Source organism: Armigeres subalbatus, chromosome 2, assembly GCF_024139115.2.
Source record: "Armigeres subalbatus isolate Guangzhou_Male chromosome 2, GZ_Asu_2, whole genome shotgun sequence".
Taxonomy (NCBI): domain Eukaryota; kingdom Metazoa; phylum Arthropoda; class Insecta; order Diptera; family Culicidae; genus Armigeres; species Armigeres subalbatus.
This window is the reverse complement of record NC_085140.1, coordinates 275,472,660-275,498,749: the sequence shown is the minus strand read 5'-3', so window position 1 is coordinate 275,498,749 and position 26,090 is coordinate 275,472,660. Positions and strand designations below refer to the sequence as shown.

The 26,090-nt window shown below is 39.0% G+C and overlaps 2 protein-coding genes across 4 annotated transcripts in view; one reads left to right on the top strand and one right to left on the bottom strand.

Moving 5' to 3' along the window:
• The window catches only part of LOC134216389 (uncharacterized), a 320,788-nt gene that overhangs the window by 185,900 nt on the left and 108,798 nt on the right, over window positions 1-26,090 (bottom strand). The gene's annotated exons all lie outside the window — the stretch shown is intronic.
• LOC134216381 (uncharacterized) lies at window positions 14,274-15,636 on the top strand. Its single transcript, XM_062695279.1, has 2 exons — window positions 14,274-14,540; window positions 14,612-15,636. The coding sequence occupies exons 1-2, from the start codon at window positions 14,478-14,480 to the stop codon at window positions 15,239-15,241; spliced, it is 693 nt and encodes a 230-aa protein (XP_062551263.1). The 5' UTR covers window positions 14,274-14,477; the 3' UTR covers window positions 15,242-15,636.

Sequence of the window (26,090 nt, the reverse complement as noted above, 5' to 3'; positions counted from 1 at the left end):
ATTTTCTAAGTCGAAATAATTTTCTAATGCATTTTCACCTCGCTAACTCGATGTTGACAGAAGCCGTTCACATGCACCATATACATACACAATATCGAGCCACAATTCGTTCGGTCGAATGCCGTTTGGCCGAACGGGTCATTTGGCGGAATACACCCAGGTTTTTTTTACACGGTTGGAATTCATTATTTTCTCGGTTAACCTGAACTTTCACAGCTTTGTAAATACCCCCTGAATTTTCTTTGATTCTTTGTGATTTTTTTCGTGGGGTTAACTCATTGCTTCATTGGCGCTGAAGGTCTTAAACGACCAAAACCAAACCGTGTAAAAAAAAAACTGGGTGTAGTTGAAAAAAATTGATTGCGTTTAGCGATAAGTGAGTAATGAGAAGTAACTAGTGAGAATTTCTTAAAGTGTACAGCGAGAAGTGAGGAATAATATATTTCTCACATCTCATAAGAAATGAGACGTGAAAAAGAGGAAGTGAATTCAGAAATGAGAAGTGAGAAGTTATATGTGAAGTGAAGAAAAGAGAAGTGAAAAATGAGAAGTTTAAAGTAAGAATTGACAAGTGTGAAGTGCGAAGTTAGTAGTGAGAAGTGCTAGTGAATGGTGAGGGATGAGAAGTGAAAAGTGAGAAGCAAGAAATGAGAAGTGCGAAGTGAGTAGTGAAAAGTACGAAGTGAGAAATGAGTAGTAAAAAGTGAGAAATGTGAAGTGAAAAGTGAAAAATCGCAGTGAGATGTGAGAGGTGAGAATTTTGAAGTGAATAGTGAGAAGTGAGAAGTGAGACATTTTAAGTGGGAAATGAGGACCGAGGTGTAAGATCTGAGAAATAAGATCCATATTCATTCTCCTCCCTGCTTCCTTTTTTTCCCTTCCTCATTCTTGCTTCTACCTCTTAATTATTCCGTATTTCTTCTTCCTTCTTTCTTTTTCCTTCTTCCTTCTTCATTTTTTCTTCTCCCTTAATTTTTTTCTTTCCATTCTTTTTCCTTTCTTCTTTCCTCTTCCTTCTTCTGCTTTCCTTCTTCCCAATGCAATGTCTTATATCTCACCATTCACTTCTCAACATCTCACTTCTCAATTATCGTCTTTCACTTCTAACTTCTTGGTTTTGGCATCCTCACTACTCACTTCCCACTACGCTACTATCACATCTCACTTCTCATTTCTCCTTTCTGAAATCTCACTTCTCACTACACTATTCAGACCTCACAGACCCCCTTGTTTCTCCCCCAGAGCAAAATCTCACAGATAGTGCGAAATAACAAATCGAGGGGTCATAATGAAACGATGTGAATTGAGAGCGGCAGCAAACACTGAGTTATTCTCAAAGGATTGGTGTAATTTGGACTCATTGATTCGTTTTGCAACCTGAATATTTCTGCCTAATCCTCATATCCGGCACTTCACCTCAGTCTATGAAAAAGTTCCTAGAAAATGGAAATCGAATCCTACTGTTGAAGTTTTCCACATTTACACATTAAAAACTACGGAAAACATGATGATATAAAGAATGAAATCAACACCTCCTGAATCGAAATCCGTCCACTGTGTGCGTTTGCTTGGTGGTGGCGATTTGTTTTTGATTTATCTTATCCTGTTCGAGCCTACTTTCCATTTCATTGGCATAAAAGCATTGGCGTAAATAAGGGGGGGCTAGGGGGGGCTTAGCCCTTCCTAGAAAAAAATTAGCCCCCCCTAGGATTTGATAAGTTAGTTAGCAGTGATATCAGTTTTCAACGTATAGCACAATGAATTACCGAAAAAAAATTGAAGACTAAAGAGTTATCTCTCATATTCACTCTATCATACTTAATGAAATGAGTGGAAGAAAAATTTGCTTGTTTCCGAATTCTGAGAAAGATTCCCATCGGCATCCGAGAAGGATTCTCATCAGAATCCGAGAAGAATTCTCAATTCAATCTCTAAAGAATTTTTTTCGGATTTATCGAAGTATTCCAATCGTAATCCAGAAGAATTCCTACTGGATTCTTTCCAGTATTGTTAAGCAATACCCTTGGGAATCTGTGAAAATTAGGGTTAGGCGGGGCAAGATGGGTCACGGGGTAAGATGGGTCAGGGCCGTTTTTGAGCATCGTGTGCATTTTAATGTGGAGATTATGACTTTGGAGGAGGAATAATTTGGTTCTACTTTATTATCACTCGATTTGATGGTGAAATTTTAATTTGGTAGAGTATGGCAAGGTAAAATATTTTTCTGCATTGTTTCTTATGCGAAACACAATTTCTATAAAACGTGTCGTCGAGCAACGTAAAATTTAAACTTTTTTAGTAACATAGTAAACGTATTATAAGTAATGTAGGTGATGTTATACTAACTGCGTTGAAATAAATAAATTTGATCGAAAATTAGACATTCTAACATGAACTTACAAATGGGGCAAGATGGGTCAGCACATACTGAAGGGCATAGTTCGTATTCAAAACATATTTTTCATTGCTGGTTTAATCATTTTAAGGTTACTTTTGACATAATGATGTTAATTTGTTTATTGAAAATGTCTATTTTTTGTCTTTAAGAAAGCAATACTTAGACGGCTTGTTTTCATAAGAATTTGCAAACATTATCAATGTAGAGCCATTTCTTCATCCAAGGCTTAAACAATATTTTCTATTCGATATAATCATTGGCAATAAAGCTATCTATCTGTGTGTAATTCACTATTCGGAATAAAAACAATATTAATTGCAGTATTTAAAGGTGACCCATCTTGCTGCGCTGTTTGACCCATCTTACCCCGCCATTTTTTGATTGATAGAAAAATAGACTTCTACTTTAATGACTCGAAATGGAATAAAAAGTGGATTCTTTGTTATTTCATACCCCTGGCTTACAGATTATGAGCTATGTTTATAGATCCATGTTGAAAAGTTGAATTAAAATGTTTCTGTTTTGAGATATTCAGGGTTCGCCTTAGGCGACCCATCTTGCCCCATCATACCCTACCCTTTAAAATCCATTGAGGATTTGCTTTAGAATCTCTCGATGATTTGCTCCGGAATATCTCCAGATTCGTTTTAAGATTGGTTTAGGAATTCCTTGACAAATCAGAATCCTTCGGCGATTTGCTTCGTAATCCTTTGAAGATTTAATTCGGAGTCTCTCGACGTTTTGCAAATGATCTGCGTTGGGATCTCTAGACGATAAGGAATCCGGCTGACGATTAGCTTCAGAATCATTCGACGTTTCGTTTCGGAATACATCGACGGTTTGCTTCAGAATTTCTCATAGATTTTGTTCAGAGTCCCTTAACGATTTTTTTTTTGAACAATTCGACGATTTGCTTCGAAATCCTTTGATGATTTGCATCGGAATCCCTCAACGATTTGCTTCAACATCCTTAAAGGATTCCCTTCGGGATCGCTGGAGGATTCTTTTCGAAATAACTGAAGGATTAATTCGGAGTCGCTCGACGATTTGCTTCGAAGTCCTTCGACGGATTGCTTCGGAATCCTTCGACGATATGCGTCTTTATCCCTGGAACATTACTCATGAATTACCTGGAACCATCATATTGGAATTCCTGGAGGGTTTTCGACGAAATCCCTGGAAGGGGAATATTCCTGAAATATTCCCGTCGAAATTCCTGGAGGGTGAAGGATCCCTGGTACATTCTCGTCGGAGTCCTTGAAATTTTTCCGTTAGAATTCCTGAAACATTCCCTCCGAAATCTCTGGTGGATTCCCTTCATGATCCCTGAAGGCTCCCATCGGTATTCTTGAAAGATTCATGTCGAAATATCTAGAGATTCCCGTCGGAGTCCCTGGAACATTCCAGTCAGGATCACTAAAGAATTCTCATCAGAATTCTTGGAAGATTCTCGGCGGAATCCATGGAAAGTTGCACTATTTTTCTTTTCATTTGTGATAGATAGAATATTTATGAAGTATGCAAATATATCCACTGCCTGACGCTAGTCGAGCGCAATTAAACATAGACTGTGAGTTGTTGCTCACACGTGCACATGTGCACGTGCTTGAGAAAAGAGAATAATATGAATGAGTGTGATGGATCCGCAAGGTGGTTGGACTTGTCACATTACCGCTGATAACTTGATGAGATGTTAAAAAGAGAAAAAATATAAAGGGGCTATAGCCCCCCTAGGCATCCGAGGTAGTTACGCCAATGCATAAAAGCTCACTGTCAAGTAATATAAACAGGACAAGATAAATTATTTATGAATTAGTTATCTTAAACCCCCTTCAATTGATTGATATCCCATGTGGCGGACGGATTTCGGCGCTGTACGGATTTCGGTCCCCAACGGTATGTTATTACTATTGGACATAATGTCTTATACGCCAAAAAAAATCACCTTGGACTTAGAGGTGACCCAGCCTAGGGCTGAAAACCTCTCAAATAAATACAAAAAAAATCACCTTGGAGAAGGTTGAACGACGAAAAGCTTTGACGATGCTCATCACTTATTGTTGTTCCCAAGTACACATATTGCTAATGGAATTCGGGATTAATTTGGTATTTTTCATCATAAGCAACTATTTGTATATTTTCTCACATTGTGTGTGCTGCAACATTTCAATTATGTGTAGTTTCTACTAAGATAATGTTAGATATACTAACATACGAATCATAATAATCTTGTAAGAAAAAAAAATCGTGCCGTTTATCAGATGTGTTATACATTTTTGATTCAGTTCAATATATTAAGAAATTCGTCCAACACAAGTTGCAAACATGTATAAATGTCGACATTAATTGATTTAGACGCAATTTCACTACACAGAAGTACTGGAAAGCCTTAGTCAGCGGCTATCAATCATGTAGGATACTCCATATTCAAATAAATCCTCCGAAAATTTTCGAATACGCCGGGTGATGGATTGATCATTCCAAAACAGCGACATTCGTGTTACCTGGCTTTTAATGCATATCAAATACATTCATTGCTTATACAGTAGGTTATATGTAGCAGCACACGTGTTACAAATACATTGGAGGGACTCATGTGCGGCCAGACTCAGTCATAATAAATTCGTTGAAGTGTGCATTTTGCATGTTTATCTATTCACTATGAGAGTAGCGTTTACACCATTTCGCTATGTTCTTCATCATGCCTATGAAGCCCGATGGCAATTTCTGCTCTAACAGATAATCTAACTTAAATGTTAGACATTTGAAGCTATAATCGAGTTACCTTTCGGGAAATTACACTGTGTCAAAAAAGTGTCCATACAGCATATGCGCCAATAATAAATCAGTTATAAAATACATAATACCTTACAAGATTTGCACCCCTCGTTTATTCGATGAATTAAAATTATTTTCTGGAAAAGTCACAAAACCGACGCCAAAAAATAATCAGTACACTGTAGGCTTTTTAAAAAGTTTGTTCAGTAAACATCTACTGTTATCTACTGTTCACAAATACTATAGAGACTTAGTAATTAAATAAATTTTCTATCTAGTTTAATTAATTTTTAGAACCAAAGTGAACCAATCCCGATAGTAACACGAAAATGTATCAAGAATGGTGGCAAAAACTTGTCCGAAATCTCCGGTATTGGTAAATTTGTCGTGACCGTCAGCACAGTATATGATAAATAATTTTCAAAGATCAAAATCACTTGAAACTGGCCGTAACCGACCATCTCAACTGCATTCTTCTCCTCAAAATTAGGCAAAATCATAAGGATAATGCCCTGAAGTATGCAATCACCAAGGTCAGTTCGCAAACCATCTGGAACGACATCGGATATCATAGTCGTTGAATACCGTGATCACAATTCGCGGAAGAATATCATATCTGTTCAATTTATTAGAAGATTTTGAAAGATAACTTGAAAGCAAGCGCCGTTTAATTTGATCATAGATCCAATTTTTACTTTGTCCAAAACAATGATCCAGTACAATGCCGAATCATCGATCCTGCATCCTCCCCAACCTCCAGACCTCAACCCCACTGAAAATCGGTGGGGTTCTTGTATTGCAAGTTCGAGAACACACGATACATAACTTAAACCAATTGAAGAAGGTTTTCGTTGAAACATGACAGATTATTTCCCCGGAAACAACCCAAAATATATGACGAATGTAAAGTTTATTTTAAATCATTAAATATGTTTTATAAATGACTTTATATCCGGGCTATCGCTGTACGGACATTTTTTTGGCACAGTGTAATTGCTGGAAGAGAATTTTAATTGCGAACGTGTTGATCGGTGCAACATCGGAATTTCGAAAAAAAAAAAAGTAATCGTGGCTTCAATTTGGGAATGCATACTACCATTATGTGCACAGATTGTCAATGTGCGATATCAAGATTAAGCTGGAATGAACACACTTTAGAGAAACCCGCTTCAATGACGTCCTCTAACTGGTCTTATCTGACTGTTTTTTCCAAGAAGCAATTTCACTGATAGGAACCAGGCATTCCGAATAAGATGAATAAAAAGGAGGTAGAAATCATGTTTACAGTGCAGCATGCTTTATATATCTTTACTGCAGGAAAGATGGACGGGGTACGTTTGTACGGATCTTTTTTTTTTTGTCAAAATATTTAAACAACCATCGCAGATGTTTTCTCTCGAACATTTGCTGTGCGTTGAATCACCGCAAATTTATCAAATGTTTATTGCTTAACCATCTAACAAAATGAGAATAGCAGCAGAATAAAACCATAAAAAGTATGCTATTTGTATAGCAACAATTTATCAGAACATGGTGCAAGGAAGTGAACCGCTATTTAATTCTTCGACCGTTACGCCTTCGATGTCAATGCAGCTGATTTCGGACGCCGATTGAGCGCCGTAAATAATAGACCGTACCTTGAATGTGTTTTATTTATTAACTACAGGGTTTCGACTTTTCGTTTCAATGAGACCGAAGCAAGCGTTTTTCGGGCCAAGGGAAAATCTAGTTTCGTTGTTTATGTTGAGGATCATCTTTCACCCATCAATCTTTTCTCTAGAATTAGCATTGGAAGATGAGCGAAAATCTTGCCTATTAGATGAAAATCCTTTTTCGTTTCATTACTCTTATCTCTCGCTCACTTTTCGCGAGAATTATCGCAGAACAATTACAAAATTGTATGACCGCGCCGGGATTCGAACCCAGAGTAGTAACAATAATAGCTGTTGGGATGCGCTTATTTTAGCCACAGCACCACGCTATCTGTATGAAAGTGTTAAGTTATTTGTTCCACATAAGCTACTACCATTTGCATTGATGATGCCACGAAAAGACTCGAATATGAAAGAAAAAGAGCAAACCAACGTTTAGCGGCAATCGAAGTGAGCGAAAAATTGTTATCACTCTCCAGGCTGTTTTTCTTTCCCGAAAAGCGATTTCTCACCGAAAACTTTCGTGAGGGAAAATCATGTGCTCCTGAGATTGAGTGAGCATTACGAACCCTTAACTAGACTAATTTTTGCTATTTTAAAGTATTGTAATTATAATGATGTACGTTAAAAAAAGATGCAGGGTTTTTATGCCAATTTATGGCTTTTCCCTACCAGAGTACTTCTTAAAGACAGATATAGTCAAATGGAGATATACAAACAAAACAAATATATAAATAACTTATACGAATAGTGTCAATGAAAACTCGGGTGATGTTTCCGGTAGATAGATTAGATTAGTCCATGATAGATTAGATATTAAGATATTGAGATATTTAGAAAGTAGATTTAATTTCCAAATCACTTTATGGCCCAGGGTTACTTCTCCCAATCAGGACATTTCTGCAGAAGGGTTGGAGTGAACGTGACCGCTATCCAAGCAGTCCGATTGCCTAGATCCGGAGAACATAAATTCAGAGCCGTGGATCCCACGACCAACACTGCATTCGAAGATAGCTAGGGAAGAACAGTGCATAATGCACCCCTGGGGCAAAGTGGCTTCACTCATATAATCTGTTGTGGGACATTTTCAAACAAATATTACCATTACAATTCATAATTAGTTATCCATTATTGAGCTCCATTGGAAAAAGTGAGTGAAATCCCTTCATATTTACTCATATTTAACGATTTGTGATTCTTCCACCTCACCCGTAAGATTGTAGTTCAATCCAAAAAACAACCATGCGTTCACCATTATTTTACATACAATTGAGTCATTTTACACCACCAATACCGACGACCGCCGCGGTACGACCTAGAGCGACTGAAGCAACCTGATGTCGCCATTGCATACACGCAGAATCTCGAGGCAGCGTTGCCGGAAGAGGGTGAGCTCGATGGGGCCCCTTTCGATGACTGCTGGAATACAGTCAAAGCAGCCATTAACGACGCAGCGGAGAACAACGTCGGATATATGGGTCGAAGTCGACGGAACGATTGGTTCGACGAAGAGTGCAGACAGATTCTGGAGGAGAAGGACGCAGCGCGGGCGGTCGCGCTGCAGCAAGGTACCCGGCAGAACGTGGAACGTTATAGACGGAAGCGGAGACAGCAGACCCGCCTTTTCAGGAGAAGAAACGCCGCCTGAAAGAAGCGGAGTGCGAGGAGATGGAACAGCTGTGCCGTTCTCAAGATACACGTAAGTTCAATCAGAAGCTCAACGCATCCCGCAAAGGCTTCGTGCTGCGAGCCGAAATGTGCCGGGATAAGGATGGGAGCATCTTGACGGACGAACGTGTGGTGATCGAAAAGTGGAAGCAGCACTACGAGGAACATCTGAATGGCGCTGAGAGTACAGGCAGTGAAAGTCAAGGCAGCGGAGGAGATGACTACGTCAGTTCAGCGGACGATGGAAGCCAAACAGCCCCCACCTTGAGGGAAGTTAAGGATGTCATTCAACAGCTAAAGATCAATAAAGCAGCTGGTAAGAATGGTATGGGAGCTGAACTCATCAAGATGGCCCCGGAAAAACTGGCCACTTGTCTGCACAAACTGATAGTCAGAATCTGGGAAACCGAACGGCTACCAGAGGAGTGGAAGGAAGGGGTTATATGCCCAATCTACAAGAAAGGCGACAAACTGGAGTGTGAGAACTTTCGAGTGATCACCATCCTTAATGCCGCCTACAAAGTGATATCCCAGATCATCTTCCGTCGTCTGTCACCATTAGTGAACGAGTTCGTGGGAAGTTATCAAGCCGGCTTCGTTGACGGCCGCTCGACAACGGACCAGATCTTTACTGTACGGCAAATCCTTCAAAAATGCCGTGAATACCAGGTCCCAACGCATCATCTGTTGGTTGATTTCAAGGCGACATACGACAGTACAGACCGCGTAGAGCTATGGAAAATTATGGACGAGAACAGCTTCCCTGGGAAGCTTACCAGACTGATCAAAGCAACGGTGGATGGTGTACAAAACTGTGTGAAGATTTCGGGCGAACACTCCAGTTCGTTCGAATCGCGCCGGGGACTAAGACAAGGTGATGGACTTTCGTGCCTGTTGTTCAACATTGCGCTAGAAGGCAAGTACTCGGAGTATTTGAGAGACGGGTGTTTATGACCATCTTTGGCGGTGTTCAAGAAGACGGTGTGTGGCGGCGACGAATGAACCACGAGCTCGCCCAGCTCTACGGCGAACCCAGTATCCAGAAGGTAACTAAAGCTGGAAGGGTACGATGGGCAGGACATGTTGCAAGAATGCCGGACAGCATCCCTGCAAAGATGGTGTTCGCTTCCGATCCGGCAGGTACGAGACGGCGTGGAGCGCAGCGAGCGAGATGGGCAGACCAGGTGCAAAACGACTTGGCGAGCGTGGGGCGTATCCGAGGATGGAGAGATGCGGCCTCGAACCGTGTACTGTGGCGTCAAATTGTTGATTCAGTGTTATCTGTTTAGATGTAGACTAAATAAATGAAAATGAATGAGGAGATCATCGTGAAATGTAGCTGGTTTTGAAAATTTTGCATCTACACGTTGAAATGGTTCGGTATTCTAGTTTATATTAGTGAAAACTTCAAAAAGCTTAAGGGGTGCATTTTGGACCGTTCTCCCTATCATCTATTGCAGGGACGGGTCAAAATCAGTGCATGGAGTTGGTTTCGCAGTGATGAGTGGTAGTTTCGTAGTGAAGCAAAGAATGAGGTTGGTTGACCCATTGGACAAATTCTTCAATTACAGTCTAATCAACATCTACACGGAGAGAAAAAAATGTAGTAGCATCAACCAGATTCTGTATCAAATCAACAATATTGTTGTAACTCATTAATTTCTAGAATTAGAATATCGTGAATTAGAATCCATCTCCAACTCGTTTGAAAACCGCAAAAAAACTCAGTTTGCAATTTTCTAATGCTAGTTAGTTATTGCGTTATCAGCTCTTTCGTCAGATCCCTTTGATCTTTTGCTTTGTACTTCTTCCACAGAGTTCGGTTACCTTCATTCTGTGCAATAAAGCTCTAAAGTTGTATATCGTGGATGCACAGACAAGGATGCCTGTGCTTCAATAAATCGATAGTTTTATCGACACCCAAACCACGTTCTATGTTAAAGTAAATATTTTCGAAAAAAAATCTCGTGATTCGATAACCTGATGTACCAAATATGTTTGCATTGTTTTATAAATAACAATATTTGCTATTGATACAAACCACAAATATGGTTGAATCAACCATAAGGGGCAGTTGATTCAACACGTGTATATATTAAATTTTGTTTCAGCTAGGCTTTCCAGCTGTCATGGTCAAATAATGAATCAGGAAATAACAATACTCATGGTTGTTTTTACTTTCAAAAATATTACGAAATTACTTTTTCTACTGTACGATGACATCGAAAAAAGTGGATGAAGGGACAGAAACAGGATCGAAATAGCTTTATGGGGAGTGATAGTTATTCACCTTATCTCTGCTCCATGCTTACTTCATGTTTATTTATTTATTACCAGACTAAGGCCGGAGTGGCTTGTGTAGTGCATAGAAGTTCTCTCTATTCAGCACGGTACATGATCGATCGATTCACCTTGCTCGCTGTGCACCTCGCCTTCTTATTCCCGTCGAATCGTTGTCGAGAACCATTTTCACTGACATTCTGGCTACATGCCCGGCCCACCACAGTCTTCAGATTTTCGCGGTGTGAACGATTGATGGTTCTCATACAGTCCGGTCTACAAAAACCGTAGTCACTATGGTCAAAACGTTATCATACAACAGTACGACTCTGGTTCAGTACCATTATCATTATGGTTCAACGTGGAAGTAAACCGTTCCAATAATGGTTCGGCTATCGTTTAAATTTCTGCGGATGAAATTCGACATCATTTGTAACCTTAGCTGTAGCCCGGTGAAAACGCTCATCGACAACGATCGGATGGGAACAAGAAGGTGAGGTGCGCAGCGAGCAAAGTGGATTGATCAGGTGGAAGACGACCTGCGGATTCTTCGTAGACTGCGTGGTCGGTGATCACAGGCCACTCCGGCCTTAGATGGATTGAATCATGGTATACATATATGCCCTCTCGAATCTACAGTTCAAAATAGCGCTCGAGGAGAGCTAGTGTGATAGATGGTAGTCACGGTAACGTTGTCCTCTCTTGAGCCTTTTCCTATCATGTATTTAAATGAAGGTGTATGTTTTGCCCATTGACATATTGTTACGACATATAATATAAATTTAATGTTTATTCAAGTTTATGCCACAGACCCTATTTTGAACTAAATACAGTCGACTCTCTACATCTCAATGGTCTATATCTCGATATCCCTCCCTATGTTGATGGTTTTCTCAGTCCCTTCAATCTACATACACTTGGGCATTCTATATCTCGACAACCTCCCTATCTCGATATCTCTATATCTCGATGTGTTCTGGTCATATTTTGTTCATGATTTTCTCTCCCTATGTCGATATAGGCTAGATGTACCAGTTGTGGCTATGGCACCAGTTGTCGCACTAGTGCTTTATATGCCAAATGACCAATCAAATCACCTCAAACCAAGTTCATATCGATAAATCATATTCATATGCTACGATAAAACCTTTGATCTCCTCCAAAACAAGTAAAGCTTAATTGTAAAAATTGATTTTGCTTAATTTTTAACGTCCATTGTACCAGTTATCACACTAGTGGTCCCTATTTGACCAATCCCATAAGAAAACAATGGGATTTGTCAAATAAGGAACCAAAATTAAGAATAGTGCCACAACTGGTGCATGCGTTCCTATTATGGATTCTTAATTCTGATGATTACAACAAATTTTATTGTGGTTTTCACTGCTGTTCTAAAGAGCAGGAAGTAAAAACTTTCGTTTGATATATAAAGTCCACCCACATGCCTTTTACTTATTTTAAAAAAAAAATAGTTGTTCTTATATATGGCGACAATTGGTACACCCACCCTATTCGTATTTCTAGGTCAAAAGACCATTTTTGGACAATAACAAACACATGAACAACAAGAGATGACATTTGTTTTGTTGTCGTTTTTCATAGCAACGAGCATTTTTCAATCTAGAACCCATTTCAATTTCCTTCCTCCAATTTCCTTCCTCGATCTCTCCTTATCTCGATGGTCCCTTCAATATCGAGATGTGGAGAGGCGACTGTAATAAAATTAATCAATAAGATAGATAGAATAAGATAGCATATTGTCTGTAAACTTCTAAACTATTTACTAATGGCATTCTTCGTTTCAAAATACAATAACAATAGAACATTTTTCTCTTTACGTTGAGAAATAATAACAAATATGAGTAATTTAAAACTTTCAGTAAGTAATAAGTCTCGAACAACATTCGAAAGCTTCATAGGTAACGAGCTGCTTTAATTCGACTTGAGTCGTTTTGCAGCGTGCTATTGAGTATCTATAATGCCAAAACATAATGAATCGAAATTCTTGTGCCACCTCGAGCATCCTAGAACGATAAGTCGTTTTTGAGATCGAATCTAAAGCCGTAATGCCAAACATGTTCGATTCGATTGAATTCCGTTCGAATCGAGATGCGCAATGCTGCATTCGTTTCCTACATTAACTGCTCCCACTGTGCTTAGTGCAGTCGTTTCCATGCCACCGTCTTGTAGCCGCTCAATCTTTAGCCACCGGCGTTCGACTTCAACTCATCTTTTACACCATCAGAAGCTTTGAGCATAGCCATACTACAAAGAGGTAGGGTTAAGGCAGGTATTTTCGTCTTTTCGTCATAGTCTCGAAAAACAATAAAAGAGAAACTTTTTTGACAAACTCATCCGTATCAAATCGTAAGCTCTGGAGATACGTTCTGCTATATTGGAGTTCTAGCAAAAGGACGTTCCTTTCGATGTTTTTAGCCCCTATGACGATGGACGGAAATACCTGCCGTGTCCCTAGTGGCCGTATTTTACATACATTCGCGCTGCGGTTACTTACGGACGTTCGTGATGTCGGATAAGAATTTACCGTCGATAAGAACGTGGTTGATTACATGTTGCCTTTTGAATACTTTTGCGAGGGAAGAAGGTGATTCGGACTACCATTCCACGGAAAACTACAAAGTTTATGCATCGTGTGCCGTTGTCATTCGATACGGTGTGTAGACTATCCGATCCGACGACCGGTCTGTACATTCACTTCCAACCGTGATTCTTTCTTCGACGCGTTGGTTGTTCCGATTGTTTCGAGTCATAATTTCTTTTACATTGTTCGTATTTTTTGGTTTTACTGGCGGCTTATCAGACCTATGCAGACCCCTTGTCACACCGGGTCCGCTGTGTTAGGTCTGCTTAGAGACCGACTCCTCACCAGAACGGGGCAGTTACTTTTTAGCGACATACGGTTTCTTTGATAAGGTCTTCTTGCATTTACACGCAGCTTTCTTTTAGATTTAAAAAAAAGCCTAAATGTCAAATTGCACCACGCTACCACCCGCCACAAGTCGCAATAGGCAGGGGAGGGGTCGTCAACCACTTGAGCATGGTTCTCGCTGCCCACAAAAAATATTAAAGATTCAAAAAAGATATAGAAAAGTTGATATCTATTTACTAGTGAAAAAATGTATACTCATGGAAATAATGAAAACTATATCATGTTATTGTTGACCCCTCCTATTGTGCTTCTTAAATAAGTATTTATATTGCGCGAGAAAGGTCTGCGTGTGGATGTGTTTTTCTTTAAATATTTATCAAGGACTCCCAATCATATTACGCCTTTCAACCGACCTTTACTAATTGCAGATTGTTTCTTTACCGATGCGTCAATACCGGTCTGGGTTTGAATCTTTAAGCCTGGTATATTAGCTTTTATCAAATTCATTTAAAAACAGCAGACAAAACAGTCGTCAGCTCACGGTGCCGCGATAAAAGGGTTGTCATCCTCTTCTCACCCTCTCGAACTGGTGGTGTGATAAGACCTATCCCGGATTGCGCTGATGCTACTGATAACATATAAAACCGCTACGACTATCGCCCGCGTTTGGCATTCATTCATGAATCTTCAACCAGAAGCAAACGCTGTGTAAATTTCTGTGAATTGACCGCGTCTACATTTTATCGACAGTATCAAATCACCTCGCCGCTGCTGGAGTTTTACAATCGTAATAAAAATCCGATCAATCAAGATGAAAGCAGCAATTAACACGTTATCGGCGCTTTTGTTGGTCTTATTGGTGGCGGCACCTAATGTAAGTGTTCTGATTCATCGTCTCAGTTGTATCATCGAACTCAGCTAGTGACCATTTCAGTTTCGTTGCAGTTTGTTCGTGCGGAACGAGAGGACTCTTTGCGGGTATTTCCACAGCTGAAACGCTCCCGAAGAATTCAATCAGGCTTTGCTAGCTTCCTGGAGGCAGCACAAAGCGAGGTAGTGCTCTCAGAAGAAAGTTTCATCCTAACATCTATTACCGATGAATCTACCTTACACAAAGAATTGGCCGGTGAAGATGTCCAAGCGAGTGGCCCCCATTGCGTGCAATTCGTTAGACAGAGCAGCGACATTCTGATGAACCTGGCCGGAATCGCATATACCAACTGCTTCAACGACGCAGACGATCTGATCTTCAACGCCCTGTCTCAAGTGCCCAACCTACAGCTGACGCGTGAGCAGTACGAAAAGTTCAACCTGCTGGGTGCTTTCCGTGGGGAAAACATCTTCGTAGATCCGTCGACCATCCGCGAAAAACTTTCCACTCGTTCCGTATCCCTCGTCAACCTGCCTGTCGTGTCGTCCGAAAGTCTAGAGGCCCTTCGAGTGGCTTTCGATGGAATTAAATCCAGCTTCAAAAGTTGCATGACCGATGCCCAGGGGAGATTGGCGGACAACCTGAAATTTTCCTCTCAACAAGTGCGAGCAATTTGTGCGGGAACAGCCTCGAAACAAGTTTGAAAAGTGTTCCATTTGAGTTGACTTGTTATGTGATTTTTTTATTACTGCAGTACAGCATATGAAATAAATTATTCAGAAGCGTTTTTTCAGCATTGCAAAGTTTCGCCCTTCTCGTACACCGAATTGTACTGAAGGAAATGTACCTAACTCCGAAACTTAAATGTTATTAGTAGGGTTGAGTGTCATTATACCAATAGACTCAGCTCGAAGCATTAAGATCTGTATGCGTGTGTCGTCTGTATATGTAGAAAATTTGAGATATCATATCACTTTTCTGATAAAAAAATTAAATTTTGAAATGCATCGCTTTGTCACTGTGGGGGTAGTCCGATAAAATGGTTGTCAAAAAACATTACTATTACTATTTGTAAATAAAAATAAATACAAAAAATGAATTAGTGAATCATGTCACTGCATGTACGTAAATGTTATATGATCATTCCAGAAATGAACTTTGGGGGGGGGGGTCTGGGGTTCCGAGACCCAAAGTGTTATACACTCAACCCTCTTTTAACGGCAGTTTTTTATACGTCACTTCGTTTTACGGCCTCCTTTTTACGGTACGTGACGTAAAAATAATTTGAACCCTTATTGACATCCAAAAGTAAGCCTATGAAAAGGCACTCTTAGAAACCAGGTCATCCAAGAATTTCCTGGAGTCTACACGCGTAACCAAGGACCTAAAGTCTACAAGCGTAACGAAAGAGCTGTTTTGAAAAATGGTTCATGCTCTATTTGATATATTAAACCAAATTCCGTTCCATGTCATCCAATAATTCCCTGGAGTATGGGTCTTGAGGTCTACCCGCGTAACCGAAGAGCTGTTATCTTCTTTAAAAAATGGTTCATGCCCTAGCCCTATATGATCTATTAAACCAAACTCAATATGCCTTAAGCAGCCGTTCCTTTCCAGATCATCCAAGAGTCAACACGCGTAACCGAAAGGCTGTTATCTCTTTAAAAAAAAAAAACTTGCCCATACCCGTTTTGATCCATAGGACTAAATTGGATACCTCTTCAAATATTGTTCCATTCCAGGTAATTTAAGAAAGTCATCTATCTAAAAACTATCAAACTATCTATGTCTCTTCTTTCATCAAAAAATTCTTCTCCGGGATGCGATAATATCAAATTCAATCTTCTTAAAAACAGATATCCCTAAAAGACGATTACTTGACCTGTACAACTGTTAAATGGAGTACAACATCGTACCACCAGAATGGCGACAGGTCAAAGTAATAGCTATTCAAAAGCCTTGGAAACCAGTGTCTGATCACAATTCATACCGACCGATTGCCATGCTATCGTTCATTTCATTTATTTAGTCTACATCTAAACAGATAACACTGAATCAACAATTTGACGCCACAATACACGGTTCGAGGCCGCATCTCTCCATCCTCGAAACGCCTCACGCTCGCCAAGTCGTTTTGCACCTGTTCTGCCCATCTCGCTCGCTGCGCTCCACGAACACCATCTTTGCAGGGTTGCTGTCCGGCATTCTTGCAACATGTCCTGCCCATCGTACCCTTCCGGCTTTAGCTACCTTCTGGATACTGGGTTCGCCGTAGAGCTGGGCGAGCTCATGGTTCATTCTTCGCCGCTACACACCGTCTTCTTGCACACCGCCAAAGATCTTCCTAAGCACCCGTCTCTCGAATACTCCGAGTGCTTGCAAGTCCTCCTCGAGCATTGTCCATGTTTCATGTCCGTAGAGGACAACCGGTCGCGTCTTGTACATGACACATTTGGTGCGGTGGCGAATCTTTTTTGACCGCAGTTTCTTCTGGAGCCCGTAGTAGGCCCGACTTCCACAGATGATGCGCCTTCGTATATCACGACTAACATTCAACATTCAATATGCAGATGCCGTACAAGGACCATTATGAAGAACCCTAAATAATCTGACTGTTCGGGCTACCCGACTAGAAGAGCATAACAAAAATTGAACACAATTTTAACATATTGTGATATTTATAACATATGTTGATACAATTTTGTTCACAGTAGCCATTATCTTTCAAATGTTATAACAGGATTATATCATAATATGATTTGAAAAATGCTTAACACCGAATTGCCCAACAGTAGGCAATTAAAATAGATATAGCAGTCTCCCTGCCATAGATATCACATCACTGCACTGATATAATTTGAGAAGGTTGCCTTATTTGTAATGTTGTTAATTTCATCTGGAGACCTATCACGAGCTGTGAAAATTTTAACTGCACAGAAACAATATATTTTGTATCTGATTCTGTTACAAATTTCTAACAAAATATGTTATTTTTATGATAAAATTGTAACAAAATTTTATAGTTTTTTGTTTCCAGTAGTGTAGTTTTTGATAGAAATTTAGATATTTTAACAACATCCTGCACCATGTTTCTATCAAATTTTGTTATAAAAATTTAGTATAACATAATAACATATGTTGATATTTTCTAGTCGGGATCATTTTATGAAGAAGAAGGTTTTGTTTGCCGTATTAAAAATCGTCGCTCAAATGAAGTTTTCTCTCGAAATTCTTATTTCCGTTTTGCTGCTGTTAGTGGCTGGAAAGGAACATTGAGAGGATTTTTTGCCAGTGCTGCAGTAATCTGGAAAAGTGACGTAACAGCCATTTTACAACATGTATGTTTTCCATTTTTCTGTCAAAGAGCTCGATAAGTAGTACTCGTTAACACCATTTTTGGAAAATGGCGTATACGTTACTTTTTCAGATTATGGCAGAGCGGTGGCCAGGGTTGTAAATATTCGGCAGCACTGGATGAATGTGATGTTTTAGTATTTCATTTATTTATCTTCTTCCATCCTTGAAATCGATCTCACATTCCCGAAGAGGGAGAGGAATAAACAACAGAACTCACATCATCCAGTGCGCCACGAATATGAAATTCACCACAGTAAAATGTACACATTCACCCAGCAAATGAAAAAAAAAACTCACCACGCGTTTAAATGGGCCATTCACATTCATACGGTAACGCACGAACTGCGACTTGTGTTGGGTTGAATACTCAATCGAATCGTTGGTGCTGGAATGGTTTTTTGGCTGCCCTACAGTTACACTCACGATGGCGGCGATGAGATTGACCGGAGAATATCCAAGATCCACCTGCTAGGAATTACTCCGGAAGTTCCTCCATAAAATCCTCCGCAAATTCCTCCAGGAATTTCTCCGGAAGTTATTTCAGAAGTTCTTCCGGAAGCTCCTTCAGAAATTATTTCGGATGTTCCTCCAAGAATTTCCCCGGATGTTCTTTCGGAAGCTCTTCCAGGAATTTCTCCGAAAGTTCCTCCAGGAATATTTCTGGAGGGACTTTTTGAGAAATTTCGAGAGGGACTTCCGAAGGAATTTCTGGAGGCACTTCTGGAGGTAGGAGGAGGCCCGACTTGCAGGTCATATCAAAATTATATCAACATATGTTATTATGTTATACTAAATTTTTATAACAAAATTTGATAGAAACATGGTGCAGGATGTTGTTAAAATATCTAAATTTCTATCAAAAACTACACTACTGGAAACAAAAAACTATCAAATTTTGTTACAATTTTATCATAAAAATAACATATTTTGTTAGAAATTTATAACAGAATCAGATACAAAATATATTGTTTCTGTGTAGTTGAAGTTTTCACAGCTCGTGGTAGGTCTCCAGATGAAATTAACAACATTACGAATAAGGCAGACATTTGGGGATCGAGTTTTCACCGCAAAAAAATTCAATTGGATGTGTTTACTAAGAAGCGGTACCTTGCTCAACTGAAACTAAAGCTGTTGAAAGATGACATTAACCAATCTTTATCTTCTAAATACCTTGGGGTCGTGTTTGATTCTAAATGTAACTGGAAACTCCGTTTTGAATATTTGATAGATAAATGCCGTAAAAGGATTCATTTTCTACGTTCTATCTCCGGACCAGGTGGGTTGCTCACCCGGAAGACCTCATCAAACTTTATAGAACGACTATTCTCTCTGTTTTAGAGTATGGCTCCTTCTGCTTCCTCTCAGCAGCTGATTGCCACCTGATCAAATTGGAACGAATTCAGTATCGTTGTTTGCGTATTGCCCTTGGCTGTATGCATTCAACGCAAAACATGAGCCTGGAGGTGCTTGCTGGAGTCACTCCTGTAAAGCACCGTTATTGGGAGCTTTCACTTAGAATACTCTTCAAATGTGGAACAAGTAACACACTTGTCTTAGATAACTTCGATAAAATGCTTGAACTGTCTTGTCATTCAAGATTCTTTAGAGTTTATCTCAACTACATATCAACAGATCTTTGTCTTCCGTGTTATAATCCACCTCGAGTTCACTCCACCAACGACAATTCCTCCACTGAATACGATCTGTCAATGAATACCAGATCATATCTTCGAAATCTTTCTATTCCCTCCATTTTTCCGAAAAATGTGAACATGTCAATTGCAACAACAGATATTTCACTATTGTTTCTCGCATAACCGGTTCCACTGGTTTCGGTGTTTTCAATGTAGCTTCAACCACCTTCCGAAAACTTCAGGAACCGTGTTCGGTTTATGTTGCTGAGCTGGCAGCAATTAACTACGCTTTGGGGATAATTTCCAATCAGCCCGTAGACCATTATTTCATCTTCTCGGATAGTCTAAGTTCTATCGAGGCACTCCGGTCGATGAAACCAGTTAAGCACGCATCTTATTTTCTTACAAACATGAGAGAGCAGATGCGTGTTTTCGTCGAAATATATTTCAATATAACCTTTATTTGGGTCCCATCTCACTGCGCAATCTACGGCAATGAGAAGGCGGACTCGCTAGCAAAGGTGGGCGCACAGGAAGATGACGTTTATGATAGACAATTCTCGAGCAACGAGTTTTTCCCATTAGTCCGCCAGAGTACTCTTCAAAGCTGGCAAAAGAATTGGACACACAACGAACTTGGACGGTGGCTATTTTCCATAATTCCCAAGATTTCTGCGCAAACGTGGTTCAGAGGTGGGGACTTAAGTCGAGGCTTCCATTCGTGTGATGTCGAGGCTTATGTTCAATCCCTATTCACTAAAAGCACATCTGTACAGAATAAACCTTGTTGATAGCAACAGAGCCGGTTACGATGACATCGATCACGTAGTTTGGCTCTGCTCGGAAAATGACGCCTCCAGAGAGTGACTATTGGGTAGTGGCCCAAGGTAAACAACCCTTCAGGGAAATTCGAGGTATTTTAGGGGATCGTGATGCGGTCTATATGCTGGCCATTTATAGTTTCATTTGTGATTCGGACATCAAAAGCTAGTTTTTGTTTTTTTTTCTCAAGTTTTTTTGTACTGTCTCTGTCTCTAGGTTCCGTAGATCTCCGTTACCCAGGTCATCCGGAAGATGCTCCCAGTCGAACCAATCCTCGAGCACGACGACATACCGCATCGTCCCTTACGTCAAATGCCCCTGATGAGCTGATGAAATTCCCTGATCCCGAATCTTAAGCTCCGTCCATCCTTAAATATTGTAAACTAACCTCGAGTCACCACGAATACGTTGGCTCCTACCCCTCTTTTACTAAATGAAAAATAAAATGACATTGATTGTACATATTACAAAAAAACATGGCTCCGTAAAGTGTTATACACGCCCGAGCCTACAAAATAAACGAACTTGAAAAAAAAGAATTTTCGCAAAACCGTACCACAGAGAAAGACATCTCACTCAACACATGTTTAATTGTTTACGCTTTTTAACGATCGATTCAATTATTTGTTGGTGGTCAATTGGCCACCGATGGCGCTTCTATCAGTAGAAGCATAAGTACTAGAACGCTAGTGGCGCTGTAGTCATTTTTTATGTGTTATCGAATTTGACTTCAATAAGCTGAATTCAGCTGTTTATGATGCACCATGTTGTAGGGAATGTTTCGTTTGATCAACAACATCGGTTTGACATTTATAGCACCAGTACTTTGGCTGCTAGGTCGATGCAAACTAGATGTTGGTCACGCGAACAGGAGCGACACTAGCAATCTCATACTTATGAATCAACTCTTCTATCGGATTTGTTTGTGTTCGGCGTTAGCACATTACCAATATTGGAATTAATAAAATCGTCTTGTGATAGTTCATGAATGTTGTTAAGGTGGAACTCGTCAGAATTCTATTTGAAATCTAAGTGATGGTGTCTTTAATTTACATAAAATACATAATTACATTAGACCTGTGCGCCGCCGCGCCGCGCCGCCGCCGCCGGTGGTTTTACTCACGCCGCCGCCGCCGGCAATTTTGGATCGGCGCGCCGCCGATCATAATTTTGCCACGCCGATGACTAATCGCAATAAAAAAAAGAGTCGAATAAATAATAGACACTGAAGATGGCCTTACAGAGACGAAATACGTATTTGTAAGACAATACAACGTGGTGGAATTGATTGGAATAGTACTAAACTCGTTCTTCCTCTTCTTATTGGCATTACATCCCCACACTGGGACAGAGCCGCCTCGCAGCTTAGTGTTCATTAAGCACTTCCACAGTTATTAACTGCGATTGCATTTTTGCATTCGTATATCATGAGGCTAACACGATGATACTTTTATGCCCAGGGAAGTCGAAACAATTTCCAATCGGAAAATTGTCTAGACCGGCACCGGGAATCGAACCCAGCCACCCTCAGCATGGTCTTGCTTTGTAGTCGCGCGTCTTACCGCACGGCGAAGGAGGGCCCCTACTACTAAACTTGCTTTATGATTGTTGTTGTTAGTTAGTTGTTAGAATTTTGTTGAGGTGGAACTCGTCAGAATTTAATTTCAAATCTACCTCAAGTGATGGTGCCTCTAAGACAGTGCGGTGACAAACATTGGATAATGAATTGGTTGGTTGATTAGTTGTGAATTTGAATTAGGCTGTGTCTAGTAGATTTAATAGAATTTAAGTAGAATAATACAAAAAATGTTGAAATGGTCTTTGGAATTCGTCTAAGTCAAAGCCTTATTCAGTCGGGCACCTAAATCTGTAGGCAGTGTTGTCCTACACTCTGTGCAAAAAGATCTGCTCTTTGATTTTACTCCATCCAAACGATTTTACAATCTTAACTAAGTAAGTGAAGGCTATTTGAATTTTCTAAATGTTCATCGTTTAGATGGAGTAAAATCAAAGAGCAGAATTTCTTGCACAGAGTGTAAGACAACACTGCCTGTACTGCCGCTAACCGCAAGTCGAGCACATCTGTATATGGAGGCCCATATACAGATGTGCTCGACTTGCGGTTAGCGACAGTGTAGGTGACTCGCAAATTATATTTGTTGTGGCACATAAGCTTTTGTGAAGGCTTGAATACATCCCCAAAGCGCCAAAACTACTTGGTATATTTCCTAGTAAATTCCTCCAGATATTCCTCCGAAAACTTTCAATAAAAAACCTTGGAAAATTACTTTATGTATTCTTCTGGAAATGTCTTACAAAATTTCTCCGAAAATTCCTTATGGAATGCATACAAAAAAAATGTTTCAGTAATTTCTACGAAATGTTGTTAAGAATCGTTAAGGAATTCCTTCGGAAGTTTCTTTAGCGATTCCTCCGGATATTTCTTAATAAATTTCTCAAGAAATTCCATTTGGAGTTTCTTCAAAAATTATTTAGCAACTCTTCAATTTTTTGAAGGAATACCTCCTCATGAATTTCTTCGGCAATTATTCTATGAATTCTTCAAATAAATTCTTCCAGAGATTGCATATGGGATTTCTTCCAAATTTTCCTAAGAAATTAAAAATTCAGAGCTTCTTCCAGCAATTCCTTTAAAACAATCTTCGAGAATTCTTTTAGAACTTCCTGCAGCAACTCCATCGAAAATGCCTTCATGGGTTCTTTACGAAATTCTTTCAGTAATACCTTCGGATTTTTTTTCAGTCTTAGTTGTTTAATTTATTTGTTTTATTTTTTCAAAAATTCAATTAGTAACTCCACCGAAAACTATTTCATTATCTAATTAATTTTCAATGAATTTCCTGGAAGAAATCTAAAAAGGAATCCGGGAGGCTTTTCGAAGAAACTTTTAGAGAAATCCCTGGTGAAATATCCAAAGGAGTTCTTGGTGGAGTTTTTTTTAGATTATTCAAGGAAATTTTTTGGAAGAGCTCTTAAATAAATTTTTGGAGAAGTTTTTGAAGAAATTCCTGGAGGGTTTTGTGCCGGAATTTCTAAATATATTTCCAAAGGCATTTTTAAAAGAGAGCCTGAATGGATTTTCGAAAATAATTCCCGTTTGAACTACTTTAAGAGATTTCGAAAGTATTTCTAAACAACTTCCCACAAACCACATAGGCCGAATTTTCACATTTTCAAACCCACCCACCTCCCCCCCCCCCTAGAAGACTTTTCCAAAACCCCTCCCCCATCCCCTTGAAGTCTATGTAGACTTTTTCAAATTTAACATAATTTAACATTAATGTCATAAGGGATTGGAAAAAAATTGGAAATCAACCACGTTTTCAGCAATTCAGATATACAAATCCATTTTCAAATCCATTGTGAACACTACAGTAATCCTGAACTGAATAAAATCGAACTCAATATCAACGAAATTAAATTCAATCCTCTGTCCATAGCTCCTGAAACCAAATCTCGAAGCCAATTAATTTAATTTCTGTTGGATTTGATTCCTCCTAGAGTGTGCGCTACCGCCACCGGCACTTGCATAGGCGCGCCACTGCTTAAAATCTGTCACGCATCTGAATTATAATTCTTCATGCCGGTTCAAATTTGTAGAAAACCCAAGAATTTTCGAGTTGAAATTCCGAGAACGTCAAGTCTACATTCCAAAAAGTTTGTCGTAGAAATTCCGTAGAATTTCCCGATTGATAACCTTCAAAGTTTCCAGGTAATACTCCAAACAACTCTCCGTGATAATTCCGATATTTTTCTTGAAAATTCCATTCCGTTGAAATCTCAAGATTTTTTTTTAAATTCCAAAAGTTTTCCCTTTAAAACGTCGAGTAATTTTCCGTGAAAATTTTAAATTATTTCCCGTTGAAACCATGCTAAAGGTTTCCTACGATATTTTGACATTTCTCTTGCAAAATAGGAGCGATTTCCCGAAGAAATTTAAAAAAAATCCTATGGACATTTCGAAGAGTTTTCCAGATAATTTTCGGTGGAAATTATGGTAGATTTCAGTTCAGAATTTGAGGTGAATTTATCGTAATAAAATAGAATAAATTTTCATGAAAATTACTAATGCTTTCTTACAAGAATTGCAATATTTTTTTTGTGAAAATTCAAAGAGTTTTTGGTGGTAGATTCAAATAATTTCTCGTGAAAATTTTCAAAAATTTCTTTTTCCATCGATAATTCCAAAGAATTTTCATTAGAACTGCCGAAGAAACTGCCGTTAAATTTCGAAGAATTTCGCTTATATGTATGTCCAAAGAATTCCTCGCGAAAATTCCAAGAATTTCTGAAATTAAGAAAAATTTCCCGGAGACTTCCCAGAAAATCTTCAGTGGAAATTTTGAAGAATTTCTCACGGAAATTTCGGAGAATTCCCCTTACAAGTTCCAAAGAATGTCTTCTGGAAATTCCAAAGACTTCTTCTTGGATATTCCAAAATGCTTCCTTTGTAAATTCTAAATAATTTTTGGTCGAAGAGCGATAGAATTCCCCGTGGAAATTCTAAAGAATCACTTGTAGTTTCCTGCCGAAAATCAAAAGATATCCCAAGTAACAATTGCCAGTTGAATAAACATCAGTATGGTCAGATTTATTCAGCCAGCGTTGATTAAAAATTATACTATCATACATGACAACATTTGTTCCAGCATTGTTCGCCCAAAAATGGAGTATTTATTCAACAACAACTAGCAACCTCTCTTCAACTTTACTTAAATAGAAGATAACAATATTTAATCATCAACTTTGTTCAAAAACCAGGCATAATGTTAATTCAACTAGTCAGCAACTTACTGATTAGGCTTTTTTAATTATGCGTTTCTAAATACATTTATTTCATTACATTGTTACGTTTATTAGGGCATTGTTCAACATACTAGAAATAAGATGAAAAATAAATTATGAGCAGGATACCGGTATCGATCCAACGACCTTTGAATCCCCAGCCCTCTCGTTTACCATCAGCTATATTTATCACCTTGGAAAGTACCAAGCTGAGTTAGAAATATAAACCATACGTTGTTGAACAATACTGTTTGAATAGCTGTAATGGGGTTGTTGGTCATTACTCAACAAAATTGCCAACAATCGAACAAAAGCTTAATAGGAGTTCAATGGCGTTATAGTTAGTGTAATGTCATTCCAAAAAGTGAATTATCCGTCTTAATTTTATAGTTTGGTTTAGTGAGTTGTGAAGCTGCTGCCTTCTATTTACCACCATGTAAATGTTTGTAATCATGTAAATGTAAATGTTTCTGCCCTGGTTTATGCAGATTTCTTCTATGATTCCCGAAGTAAGTATAAAAATAATAATTTATTCTCTAGTGAATGGCAAAGTGCAAAATGTTTGGATAAGAATAAGTCCGCTAAAAATAAATTTATTTGTAGAGTGGAATAAACGTTCGTACAACGTTTAACCAAAGCCATTGTTGTTATTGCAAAAAGCGAATTGTCAAACGTTTATTCAACATTTCAAAATTATATAAATAAATAAAATTGAAATCGGATACAGAAGCAATGATGTTTACTGATAACGTTAATTATTAGACTTCTTAATAAGCTCATGCTCGTGCGTAGATTGTATTAGAGTTTTCAAACGTTTGTTCGATGCTTCAAAAACAAATTATTCAAACATATGCAACATGATGAACAGCATAAACTTTGCAGCTTTAAGTTGTTTGTATTTAGCTAGTTGTTCAATATACATTTCGATTTAAAA

Coding starts and splice junctions, on each gene's coding strand:
- LOC134216381 (XM_062695279.1), top strand. CDS start 14,478: ATGAAAGCAGCAATTAACACGTTATCGGCGCTTTTGTTGGTCTTATTG. Junction 14,541..14,611: donor TATTGGTGGCGGCACCTAAT/GTAAGTGTTCTG, acceptor GTTTCGTTGCAG/TTTGTTCGTGCGGAACGAGA.